The sequence below is a fragment of the Miscanthus floridulus genome, unplaced genomic scaffold (assembly GCF_019320115.1).
Source record: "Miscanthus floridulus cultivar M001 unplaced genomic scaffold, ASM1932011v1 os_1589_1_2, whole genome shotgun sequence".
Classification (NCBI taxonomy): Eukaryota; Viridiplantae; Streptophyta; class Magnoliopsida; order Poales; family Poaceae; genus Miscanthus; species Miscanthus floridulus.
Window position 1 is genome coordinate 5598 of NW_027097797.1, and position 13440 is coordinate 19037.

General features: G+C 43.4%; 1 protein-coding gene, 1 long non-coding RNA gene and 1 pseudogene across 2 annotated transcripts; 1 reads left to right on the forward strand and 2 right to left on the reverse strand.

The window, feature by feature from the left end:
• Positions 1-2756: 2756 nt before the first annotated feature.
• LOC136534170 (uncharacterized) lies at positions 2757-5223 on the reverse strand. Its single transcript, XR_010778680.1, has 2 exons — positions 5063-5223; positions 2757-4990 (listed from the first exon to the last, which is right to left on the reverse strand). It is a non-coding gene; the product is annotated as an uncharacterized lncRNA (long non-coding RNA).
• LOC136534169 (probable LRR receptor-like serine/threonine-protein kinase At3g47570) lies at positions 3404-7070 on the forward strand (annotated as a pseudogene).
• A 759-nt stretch (positions 7071-7829) lies between these two features.
• Positions 7830-11262, reverse strand: LOC136534167 (proteasome subunit beta type-7-A-like). Its single transcript, XM_066526631.1, has 9 exons — positions 11067-11262; positions 10801-10950; positions 9628-9769; positions 9439-9535; positions 9293-9362; positions 9111-9215; positions 8872-8970; positions 8278-8368; positions 7830-8195 (listed from the first exon to the last, which is right to left on the reverse strand). The coding sequence occupies exons 2-9, from the start codon at positions 10939-10941 to the stop codon at positions 8119-8121; spliced, it is 822 nt and encodes a 273-aa protein (XP_066382728.1). The 5' UTR covers positions 10942-10950; positions 11067-11262; the 3' UTR covers positions 7830-8118.
• Positions 11263-13440: the final 2178 nt, after the last annotated feature.

Genomic DNA, 13440 nt, shown 5'->3' on the forward strand with positions numbered 1-13440 from the left:
GCGGAGGTGTAGTACGCCGAGCCAGTCGGTGACGAAGTTCAGGCTTCCGAAGAGAAAAGCCTGGGATGATTCGAAGATGGGTGGAGCCCACATCCCAACAGGTGAGAGTGCGGGAAACTCCAGCGAGCCAAAGCGAATCGTATTGCCCCAGCCCGCCACGGCGAGGGTGGCAGAAAACTGGGCCATCTGATGACCAAAAAGTGTTGAACGTACAACGTCTTCCCCATGGACGACGCCAACTATCGGTGCAGAAAGTGACCAACTAGTGAATATTTGTAGTTTTGCCGTACGTTGTGATCGGAGGTGGCCTAGCACTCAATGACATAGGGTTTATGCTGGTTCAGGCAATGTGCCCTACGTCCAGTTTGGGTCGGTCAGTGACTTTATTCCTGAGCCTAGGTGCTCGAAGTTTGCAGTGGGGTTACAAACGAGAAGGAGGAAGAAGGGGTGTGCAAGAGGTCCGGTCAACTTCGGTCGAAAAGACCGAGAGTGACAGGAGCTCCACTATGAGCTAAGTGTTCAAGCGTGTGCTTGGGGTTCGAACCCGACGGTTCTATGCTTGTGAGCTAGTGAACTTGATCGATGTTGATTTACTAGAAGAGACTCTCTTCTACGTTGGAGGGAGCGCATCCCCTTTTATAGATAAAGGGGATGGCTTTACAAGTGAGAGGGTGAGGGTACGTATGCTACTAAGCTTTGTTGCCCATGCCGGTGGGTATAAGATAATGGTAGGCGCCCATAACACTGTTGATGTCACTGTAGAATGTCAGATGCATGTGGGAGGTTGCGTTGCCTTCTTCGGGAATGGCAGATGTCGGTACCTGCAAATACTATTGATGCCTAGAGGCATGTGAGAAGTTTCACCACGTTCACCCGGTTCAGTAAATCCCAGTGCCCACAACACTATCGATGCCTAGAGGCATGTGGGGGGCCTTACCGTACGGGAGTTAATGGCACCCACAATACTGTAGAGGAAAATGTCGGCGCCTACAATACTGTTGGTGTCAGGGCGGTTGCAGAGTACTGTTCCTGCAGGCGTACATGGTATGGTCCCTGGTATCGTGGTTTGACTTGTGCGCCCTGGCTTGCTTTCTCCGCTTTTTCCACTGGTCCTTTCCGAGCGGGCGTCCCCGGTCGGATGGCCCCAGTCGGCCTCTGGTCGCGCCAATCGGAGAAGAGCGGTGAGCAGGGTTTCTGCGAACCCCGGTCGGAGATGCGGGGTCGAAGTCGGAAGTAGTGCTTGGGCCAGGCCTTCCGATCGGAGAGGCCGTCTGGGGGCGGCTGGAGTCCGAAGTGAGCGCTCTGGTCGGAGAGGTGGGCAGAAGTAGTCGACGAGCGGGCACTGTTCCTCTTCGGCCAGACCTTCCGGTCGGTGACTGGACCGCCCTTTCGGCCTGTTGTTTTAGACTCTTGGTCCGGCCCATGAGTTACGTGTTGTCTGCTTGGGCCGAGCCTTGGCGTGGAAGCCGGTCCCCGAGGGACCCCGGGTTTATGAACTCGACGGTATCCAACCAAAGAAAAGCTGCAGTGAGCTTGCTAGTGATCCCACCGATCAAACCCCCATGAGTTGATTCCATTTCCCATTACGTTACCTCAGGATGAATCCAATGTTATCTAAGTTATACACCAACCTGCCATACAACATAGGAGAGGCGTGTATCTCAAACAATATAGACCCTGTTAAAAAGGGCCTCTCCATCTCAGCCAATCATGCTCTATATTGGGGTACCTATCTTAAAATTATTTAATCTTATAAGGTATTCTTTTGTGTTTATTTACTAGTACATGCTTTGTTATAATTAGTCTACGTTAGCGACCTAGGCTACATAGAAATTCAAATTACTTCGATGATAGCACAATAAAATGGTTAACAAGCTATAGTTTTTCGTGCATATATATCTTTATTTGAAAATTTATGGTTTTAAGGTGCATTGTCCCACTAGGTTAAATTTCACCCCCCAAAAACTTTTACAAAAAAAAAAAGATCACCGAAATGCTGGGCAACAAGCTTACCAAAAGGCTGCTTTGTCTGGTGATTGTTTTTTAAAAAATAGAAATTTACTGTTTGACATAATTTTATTGTTGTATAGTTTTTTAGTTGGTGACTAATTTGTAAATGAAAATTTTATAAGTAGAAATATTGTTGGCCCGCTTTCTTGTGCTCTTCGGCCCAGTTTGCATCTATTTTGCTCACTGCGTTGGCCCACTAGCTTTGAGCCTATCCGATGCAGCCCGACGCCCTAACACTTCACCTGGTTTGGGCTGGTTTAATATTGGGTCATACAACTCGTTTGGATAATTGACCAAAAAATACAAATACAAAATCATTGCAAATCTATAGTCACATGTCTAAAATAATTCCACCGTTTAACTAATTTGTGGTCAATATTCAATTTTTGCAATGTCTAGTGCATATATAAGTGTGTGTGTGTGTGTGTGTGTGTGTGTGTGTGTGTGTGTGTGTGTTGTGTGTGTGTGTGTGTGTGTGTGTGTATATATATATATAGAGAGAGAGAGAGAGATATATATAAAATTTACAAAATAAAATTGAACATTTTAAAAGTACAGAACAATTGAAAATATTATGAAACAATTTAAAATAAACAAAATAGATTATCATATATTTAACAGTCTAAAAAGTAAATCATGGAGGATTGAAAAATATACAAGAACATTGCATTGCATTAGAGGGGAAAATTCACTGTTGGATAAGAAAATAGCAATATACATGTAAAAAACTGCTATAGGACAATCAATTTTCTAAAATGGCGTTGTTAAACAATTTAAATCAACAACAAAAATAATCCAAACAACTTATCACATCCATGAAAGAAAAAATGAAAACTATACTACAAATACACAATACAAGGGGAAAATAGAACTTTAGAAGATATTCATAGTCTCATAAATCAGTCCAGTCATAATAAAACAAAAAAGGAGAAGGAAATCGCCTTAACTCAACAAAGAAACAGCCCAGAAAGCGAAAAGGCCATGGAAAAAGAGAACAAATCCACCCATCAAGCTGTTTGAAGTTTCTGCTGTTAAAGATTAGTCCACTGTCTAGACTGAAACCGGATGTCGTGTGCACAAATTTCTCCAACAGACCCTGTTCGCTTGTCTTATAATCCATACTTTTCAACTTGTTTTTTCAGTCGGAACAGTGTTTTTTCTCTCACAAAAAATCAGCCGGAACAATACTTCGGCTTGTTTTTTCAGCGAAGCGAACGGGGCCAGAGTGCCCTATCCTAAACTATACTGACTACAGTATCCTGCTACATCGTTCTCAGCTGAGCAACCATAGCTCAGCGAAGTCAGAGGACAACTCCAAATTTACTAGTTCAAACATTGCCATTACTACTTATCCTTTGGCCTTCACGTCCCAACAACCAAACTGAGAAACAATATGGCCATGGCAATGGGGCTCTTCACCTTGCTACAGCCACTCGTTGCCGTCCTGATGATCCCCACTGTGAGCGCCGGTGATGAGGCGGCGCTACTAACTTTCAAAGCACAAGTAGTCATCGATGGCAGTTTTGGTACGCTGGCCTCATGGAACAGCAGCACCAGCTTCTGCAGCTGGGAGGGCGTGACATGCAGCCATCGGAGGCCAACACAGGTGTCGGTGTTGAACTTGCAAGGCGGCGGTCTCAAAGGAGCACTCCCCCCCGACAATAGGTAATCTGACTTCCCTGCAGACGCTCAACCTGAGCGTCCAATCAGCTATATGGTGAGATCCCAGCAAGCCTGGGCCATCTCCGGCGCCTGAAGACACTCGACCTGAGCAACAACTTATTCTCCGGGGAGTTCCCTGCCAATCTCACCTCCTGCATCAGCATGATCATCATGGTGCTAGACGGCAACAAGCTTGGTGGTCACATTCCGGCCGAGCTCGGAGCAATGACTTCCCTGGAAGCAATATCGCTGAGCAGCAACAGCTTTGCAGGACCCATCCTGGTATCACTGGCCAATCTATCTCATCTGCAGTATCTCAGTCTCTCCAGCAACCAGCTCGATGGATCAATACCACCAGGACTCGGCAGCATTCAGAGCATGTGGAAACTCCATCTCTACAACAATAACCTCTCCGGTCTGCTTCCACTCTCTCTATACAACTTGTCTTCACTGATCAGCTTTCAGGTAGGGGGCAACATGTTGCATGGAAGCATTCCTACTGATATCGGCAACAGATTCCCCAGCATGCAGATTCTTAGCTTGTCAAGTAACCAATTCACCGGGATAATCCCTTCTTCAGTATCTAATCTCTCCCATCTCACGACACTCAACCTCACGCAAAATAGATTGAGTGGGCATGTGCCTGCCACTTTGGGGAGGGTGCGAGCTCTGCAAAATTTGCTCTTGACAGAAAACAAGCTTGAAGCAAATGATAAGGAGGGATGGGAATTCATCAATCCTCTATCAAACGGCAGCCAACTGCGGTGGTTGATACTCAGTGACAACTCTTTTGGAGGACACCTACCAGGTTCAGTTGTGAACCTCTCAGTGACCCTTCGAAAGCTATACTTGGATGACAATAGGATCTCTGGGAGTATCCCTGCAGACATCGGAAATCTTGTTGGTCTCAACATACTGCTGACTGTGAACAATTCTATGTCAGGAGTGATTCCGGACAGCATTGGGAAACTAGAAAACTTGGTAGACCTTGGCCTGTATGGAAATGCCTTGTCAGGTCTCGTACCACCATCTATAGGAAATCTCACAAAATTAACCAGGTTCCTTGCATTTTACAACAATCTGGAAGGACCAATACCAGAAAGTCTTGGGAAGCTGAAGAATCTATTTATTCTTGATCTCTCGACAAATTACTACCTTAATGGTTCTATACCCAAGGCAATTTTGAAGCTTCCTTCACTTTCATGGTACTTAGATTTATCATATAATTCTCTTTCAGGACCCCTTCCATCAGAAGTTGGTACCATGACTAACCTCAACGAGTTAATCTTGTCAGGAAACAAGTTGTCTGGCCAAATACCTAGTAGCATTGGAAACTGCATAGTTTTAGTCAAACTGTTACTGGATAAGAACTCGTTTGAGGGTAGCATACCTCAATCTCTGAGCAACTTGAAAGGACTCGGTGTATTGAATCTGACCATGAACAATTTGTCTGGTATGATCCCTGATGCCATTGGTAGTATTAGAGCTCTACAACAGTTGCACCTAGCACACAACAATTTGTCAGGGTCAATCCCATAAGATTTGCAGAATTTGACATCGTTGTCTATATTGGATTTATCTTTCAATAATTTGCAGGGTGAGGTGCCAGACAAAGGTGCTTTCAGAAACCTAACTTACATATCAGTTGCTGCGAATAATCAGTTGTGCAGAAAAACACATCAACTTCACTTGGCAACTTGCTCTACAAGCCCATTAGGAAAGGACAAAAAGAAGAAATCAAAGTCTCTTGTAATTTCTTTGCTAACATCTATAGTAGTCTTATCATCAGTTTCAGTTATTCTTCTTGTTTGGATGCTCTGGAAGAAGCTCAAACAAAGGCATAAGAAGTGTAGAATCTCCAATTGCTGAACACTATGAAAGAATTTCATACCTTGCATTATCAAGAGGAACCAATGGGTTTTCAGAAGATAACTTGCTCGGAAGTGGTAGATATGGTGCTGTTTATAAATGCATTTTCGATAATGAGGACAAAACCTTGGCTGTCAAGGTCTTTAACCTTTGTCAATCTGGATCTTCCAAGAATTTTGAGGCAGAATGTGAGGCCATGAGAGGGATACGACACCGTCGTCTTATAAAGATCATTACTTGTTGCTCGAGTACAGACCCCCAAGGTCATGAGTTCAAGGCATTAGTTTTCGAATTTATGCCCAATGGTAGCTTAGATCTTTGGCTTCATCGAAAATCTCAGCTCACTTCAAGTAGGACACTTAGCCTTTCCCAGAGGTTGGATATAGCTGTTGATATAGTCACTGCAGTGGAGTATCTTCACAATAACTGTCAACCGAAGGTAATCCATTGTGACCTTAAGCCAAGCAACATTCTTCTTGCTGAAGATATGAGTGCCCGAGTAGGAGACTTTGGCATATCAAAATTTCTCCCAGAAAATACAAGGATACAAAATTCATATAGCTCAATCGGAATAAGAGGTTCCGTTGGCTATGTTGCTCCAGGTGACAAAAATTCTTAATATTGTTATCTTGTGCGTTTCAAAAAAATCTGACATGCTAATGGTTTTTTTTTTCTGACGTAACTGTAGAGTATGGTGAAGGCTCTGCAATCTCAACATCTGGTGATATTTATAGTATTGGCATATTGCTGCTTGAGATGTTTACCGGCAGGAGCCCAACAGACAACATGTTCAGAGATTCACTGGATCTGTATGAGTTCACCGAGGAGGCTCTACCAGACAGAGCCTTGGAGATAGCAGACTCAACAATCTGGCTGCACAAAGAACCGACGAATAGCACTACGGGAAGTAGAATCCAGGAATGCTTGATTTCTATCTTCAGGATTGGCCTATCCTGCTCGAAGCAACAGCCTCGAGAGCGAGCATCAATAACAGATGTTGTGGTGGAGATGCATGCGGTCCGAGATGCATACCTGATGTTTGCCAATTAGCCTCCAAGGGAATATGAGATAGAAAGAGCATCCGCTAATCAGACATCCGGAGAGACTCCCATCAAACAAGCTGGTAGAAATAACTCTAAAACAAAAACAAAAAAAAAAAGGTCAAATATGATGTTTCAGTTAAAAGCTGTTCCAGAGCTAGTACTACTTTCTGTGTTGTAATTGTGAGAGCAACTCCTACAGCTTCGGCAAAATCGACTCTCTAAACCGTCCTCTCTAAAGCTATCTAGATTCTCAAAATACGTACCCTCCACAGCAGATTTGCTATAAATCAGGCTCTCCATATCTTAGTCTAAATGGAGAAATTTCCATAGTTGACATGAATCCGCACGCCTCATGACTTTTAACACTCAATTCGCGCGTCATTCAATATTTCAAAACTAAATCTGATAATTCTTTTGATTGGTTTTTCTTCTTTCAACTCTTTTCCTTTTCTGGGTATCTGAAATGACTAAACTGCCCTGGCCTAATCTCAAATCATTCACGGATTCACCTTCGACTCCGGCCGCCGCGGCAACGGCCGATGCCGCCGCCTCGAGCCCCGCCCTCACATACCCGGCAGAAGCCGCCTCGAGCCCCTCCCCGACGCTGCATCCCTCCCGCCCGACGCTGGCCTTCCCCGCTCGATGCCCGCCGACGCCGCATCCCACACGCCCGATGCTGCATCTCGGCTTCGACCGATGCCGCATCTCGCCGCCGCTCGACTGCTCTGGCGACTGCACGCAAGCGGCACGAGTGCTCCGGCGATTGCACGCAAGCCGCACGACTGCTCCGGCGACTACTCGCGTGCTGCGGACGTTGCGCCTACTCTACTCCTCCTTTCTCTATTGGCCTGCTCCGCCGCGGATCGTCTGGCGGGGACGGGAGGCGGCGGCGTCTGGAGCGGAAGGTGAATCGATGGATCGATTTGGTTTCAATATATCGGGGCATGGACAGTTTAAGTCACTTTCAGGTGACTCGTTGAATGAAAAGAGAAAAAGAGATGAAAGAAAATCGAAGAGGAGAAAAGTCATTTAATCAAAAGAATTCGCAGTCGCAGGTATAGGGGTTAAATATTGAAAGGAGTACAAATTGTTTAGTGTTAAAAGTTACGAGCGTGGATTCGATCTCAAATATCAAATTTTCTCATCTATACGTTGTTTCTGTTAAGGCCTCGTTCGTTTGGTGCGGATTGAGGGCCGGAAATAATCCATCTGATCTTTACTACTATAAATAAACTTATCATTCCATCCGGAACTGTTCCAGGCCTCCATTCCCCGATAAACGAACGGGTCCTAAAGCTAATAATGTACAGCAGATTTCGCCTCAAATGATCAGTATGAAGGTGGAGTGCTGCAATAGCTCCTTGTCTCGTAGTAGCCTCTTACAACCTAACAACGCAGAGTGCCAAGTGCCGACAGCCCACATGGAACGGGGGTAGTAACATTTGTTCTTGAAGTGTTTGACTGAATATGACTGTTCCACTAAGTAATAATATAAAAAGAATATGACTGTTTGACTGAATGCAAGCATACAGGATCACTCCTCCATAGCATCACCGCCCTCAGTGACCTCAACCTTCCGCTTGAGAGGTGTGATCTTTGTGGACAGTACCTCTGCAAAGAACAGAATCATGCATTTACTTTACATTGTTCAATATGACATATCCTGTATAACATTCATTAGCATGGAACTCACCAGTCTGCCCCTTGGTGAAGCTATATCCCTTTGAACTAGCATAAGTTCTGGGATTCGGCAACTGGTGGTTTCTCAAGTATTCTGTCTTCCCCTGGTAATACAGGAATTGGTCAGTAGAGCACTTTAAAGGGCTGTATTTCATGTTTTTCAATTTGCGCAATGGCATCCATGGAAAATAGTAGCATGCAAGATGCAGTGTACAGTTTACTCAAATGAGCATCAGTGGAAATTAGTGATCAGAATTCAGTAGTGTAAATCAAACCATGTCTCAAGTGTGACATATATCAAATCAAGTTCAATAAATATAATGTTGTGGAGATAATTTGAAAGTTCATTCTCTAATAAGTAAACAATACATATTTTGCAGTGTTTTGTCAATTTCAGTCAATAAATAGAAAATGCATCTGGTGGTATCAGTTCTTGTTCTACATTTGCTTCAAAAGTTTGCTTGGGCCTTCTCAGTTGGTGTTGTAAGTGAGATAAACCTATGTTCCCTCTAAAATTTTGTAAACGCTTGTTACTTCGGTTCCTTTGTAATAGAACTTGGCCAGGGTTTGGTCCTGGAACTATAAAATAAAAACAGAAAACACGTACCTTGGTTATCACGCAGACATCCACGTTGCTTCCACTACCCAAGTCATTGAAGATACCTGCGCATATTGCATCCGACACCAGTTGTATTCCCTCTTCCCTCTAGAATATATAAAGGAATTTAATATCAAACTTTCGTAAATCAAAAGAAACACCATCAAATGCAAGTTCAGTCACCACAGAAGGCAATACTATATTACCAACATAGTTAAATGCAGGAACTATTGCTCTGATTCACTTACAGTGAGCCCTTCTTTGTACTTCGACTCGAACACTGACATCGCAGCAAGGGATCCAGAACCCATCGTGGCAAAAGGAAGAGTATCAGTGGAGCCGTGTGGATAAACCTGCACATTCAAAGTTAATGTAAGTACCCTAAATTATATTGACACCAAGTAACAAACAGGTATACTCAGTTACTAACAGTGTGAAGATGTGGTCCAGTACAATCCACTCCACCAAGAACAAGGGCAGCACTGACATGGCCCTGATACCTAAACATAATGGCATAAGCAGGTCAGACGTTGACACAATCACAGAGTTCTAAATGTGCCTGTGAGAGGAACTCACCTAAAGAGGTGTGACTTCAGCAGTGTAAGAGCAGTTACGACTCTAGATTCGCGACCCGTTGCATAACGGTGCAGCTGTAGCTGCGAGCTGACCATGTCTGAAGTAAAGGAAGGAAATGTCAGTAAGGAATTCAACGGAAGAAACAGGAGATTGAAACGGCAGTAAGATTTCATTGTTGTGGTCATCTACCTGTAACAGCCTCTGTGTCAGCAGCAGTTCCTGCTCCACAGCAATAAATGTTTGGGGCCATAAAGTGGATCTTCTCACAATTCTTATCAGCAACTATAGGCCCCTCAGTTGCCCTTGTGTCTGCCCCAAGAACAACCCCATCCTACATATAAAAGCATGATTTAGTCAAATGGTAACCTCAATGGATATGGGCATATTAAACAATCCCTGTTCAAACACAATGCAAGGTCTTTCATCTATTAGCATTGGCTAAGAGCACCAGTGTATATATACAAAAAAAAAATTATGAAGTTATGACAAAATTACTATCATCCATTGGATTTATTCAATCACAAGTTGATGAAAATCAGGATCAATTAAGATTTGTCAGAGAATCATTTGCAGAGTATATTTTTTTCATTAGGATGAAGAAATATTTATGTATATGTGCGGCAGGAAGTTAAGCATGCGATTGATATCAGAAAGATTTTTCAATGTTTAGTTGAGATGCTCGGCACCCTAAAGAGACTTCCAAACCTAACTAACATTAAGAAACATCAGCACTAGGCTGATGCCTACAAAATTCGCAGACATGGTAAATTGCTAAATACCAAAAGGTATTTCATCTATTAGGACTGGCTAAGAGCAACGGTACGCATAGTAAAAGCAGTTAAATAATTGTTAAGGCAAAATTACTATCATGCATTGGATTTATGCAATCACAAGTTGATGCAAAACAGGATTCAATGAAGTAGGATTTGCCAGAGAATCAAATGTAGAGTATTTCACCAGGATGGAAAAGGTTGTATGTACAACCTTCCCCCTAAGCTAATACAATGGAATCCAACATAATGAAAGAAAGGGGGCTTTCACCCCTGAGGGTGGTTTGCGCAGAACATTTCACTGATTTGCATCATCAGCACGTAGCACCAATGCGGGCACGTGGAACAGATTGGTATGCAAGTGATTGATATCAGACAGATTTTTTTTTCTAGGCTCAATTGATCTGCTCGGCACCCTAAAAAGCGATTCCCAAACCAAACTAACATGAACTAGCTAACATGAACAAACGGCAGCAACAAAAGGTTCATGCCTACTAAATTCTCAGAAACGGGTACCGCTGAACCAGCAGAAGATACAGTAATTACCGGAATACCAAAAGGCAGGCAACACAACAAGTGTAGGCGGCCGCACCTGAAAGACGAGGCCGACGATGGTTGTTCCAGTCTTCCTGAATCCCGGGAGCTTGAGCCCGTTCTTCTCCAGCATGTTGTTGCGCCGGCACAGGTCGAAGCTGAACCCGCCCTTGGCCGGGAGATCCATGGAGTCCGTCATCCTTCCTTCCTGCACCACAAAGGCACCGCCACGGGTCAAGGCCACGGCGAATCGCCACGGGAAGGAGCGGAGCGGAGCGGGTGAGATCCAAACAAAAATCGCTTGGATTAGGGTTCTGGGGGTACCTGGTGATGCTCGTCGCAGCTAGGTGAGGGGGGCGCGCGGCGTTCCTGACCTGAGGTCGGATACGAGGCTGGGGAGAGCGGCGGGAGGCGAGGAGATGTCGACGTAGTCCGATGCCGGCGCGAATCGCCCAGGCGGCGCGGGTGAATACTCGTTCTCGGACTCGGCTCAGCCAACTCGGAGGAAGGAGAGGAACCACAATAGCAGGAAAAAAAATAGCAGGCTGAAAAACAAATGATTTCGAGAAGAACTAATGAAAAACATTTTTTACAAGAAAAAAACATATAAACTACTAAAACGAATATATTAGTAAGGGCACTCCTGATACAGAATCCATCATAGTTTCTATGAACATTAATTGTACTGCCACCTAAGCGTTTTTGCTGACGCGGCAAGGTAGTTATTGAAGAGAGAGAGAAAAACATAGAAAGTAGGTCTAAGTTAGAAATCATGTCTATACAAGAACCAATACATGAAGGGATGTGATCGGTAGAGAATGAAGAGATAATGTATATGATTGGATAAAAAATTATTCTGTAGAAACTACCCATTAAAACCATAGTTTCTACCTGTAGTGTCAATGGGAATTAATAGATATAGAAACTAAGGGCAGTTTCTAGCATTGGGACTGCCCTAAGTAATTAAAATACTATATACATCTCCAAAAGAATGCAATTCTAGAATAGTGTCATGTTTTAGTATATCAAGTTTGATCAATTATAGATGAAAAATTATAAACATCTATAATATCAAATTAACATCATTAGATTAATTACGAAATGTATTTTTATAATAAATTGATTTGAAGCTATAAATGTGAATACTATTTACTAGAAACTTGATCAGACGTGAAGTACTTTAACTAGCACGCATATCATAGTTGCATTCTTTTTAACACAGAGCAGAGGTAGTAGATCGCTCAGCGGCATGAACAAGGGCTCATTGCTAGCCTGTTTGGTTGCCGTATATACCAAAACCAAGCTTTAGATATGCAACTTCAGCTGTTTGGTTGTTTGCATAGGGTCTGGACCTGGCTCCCCGGATGCAATTAACATATGATTAATGTATATTAAGTGATATCAGTGTATTTTAAAATAGGTTAAGATATTAGAGGTAAAGTTGAGACTATTAGAGCGTAGTTACACAAGTTAAATATTATAAAATTACTTGTTTATATGTTTTTATTATATATGGAACAATTTTATATGGGCAATCAAATATTATCTCTTGTCAACTAGGCAAAGAATACCTTACACCACCATAGCCTGTCCAGCAAGGGTCTGGTTTCCATATACAATGCAGGCTTCAAGAAGACAACCAAAACAGTTCTCGCTGGGAGCCACATCCAGACATGTGCATCTGACCACAGGCTTGGCATCGGTTGCCTGGCCTAGGTGTGTTCCTAAGGGTGATCGAGAAGTAAACACACCCATAATGCTTGCTCGCCATCTTGCCCCGTGTCTTGTTAAAGTGGTCAGGGCCAATCTGTCATGTGTGTGGTCTCTGTCAATGCAACCCTTGTGTCGTTTCCTACTACAGAAAAACTTAGACGTTTGGTTTTGGGGCTCAGAGGCGAGCGTGCTGGTTGCCCGCCTCCATTATTGGGTGGTCGGGCAGCTGGCCCAGCGTCCGCCTCAGTTAATTCATGATTAACCGAAGCGGTTTCGTTAATGGATTAACCGAGATGGGCACCATAAGCCAACGGCCTCAGTTAATTGATTATTTTCAGAGATAAATTATTTCTCGTTACAGTATAATTGCATCAACACTGAATTCACGTTACCAGTAGATTTCTCACCTCTTTCTCTCACAATGGTCATACACACTGAATTCCTTGAGGTCATCTTGGACTGGGCATACACATTGGTCGATTAGTACCCAACAGAAGTCGGATTCCTATTTTTGAGAGTGCTTGCTCGCTAGAAATGTCCTGATTTCTATTGCATCACCTCCACTACCTCATTCCTTGTTCCAGCACCGGGGCACGGTACCCTATATATAGTGACAACAGAAGTCCGATTCTCTTGTCTTTGAGAGTGTATAGGATGAGACCTACTATATTTCAGGTGTCTAAAATTTTGCATCTAATCAGACAATAATTCTTTATTCATTGAATCTAAATCAGATGTATTTGGAACTTCTTCGTCCTTGATTTCTTTCATTCAATTGTCAGGTGCTTTTGGTTCTGCGTTTTCAGGCATCTGCACTCTAGAAAGCGTGGTATATAAGATACATCCAAACACGTTGAGAATTCCCACCACATAGATGCTCTGTTCGGCTCGCTGAAATTTGGCTGCTGATGTCGATTTGTTGTGAGAGAAAAACACCGTTCATTCATTTGCTCAAAGTAGTATTGATAAGTTAGCGAACATGGCA

What these genes read in the sequence shown, in the direction of transcription:
- LOC136534167 (XM_066526631.1), bottom strand. Translation starts at nt 10,941, where the DNA reads ATGACGGACTCCATGGATCTCCCGGCCAAGGGCGGGTTCAGCTTCGAC. An exon ending in TGACACAGAGGCTGTTACAG is followed by an intron (nt 9,536 to 9,627) that starts GTAGATGACCAC and finishes CCTTTACTTCAG; the next exon opens with ACATGGTCAGCTCGCAGCTA. An exon ending in CTGAAGTCACACCTCTTTAG is followed by an intron (nt 9,363 to 9,438) that starts GTGAGTTCCTCT and finishes CATTATGTTTAG; the next exon opens with GTATCAGGGCCATGTCAGTG.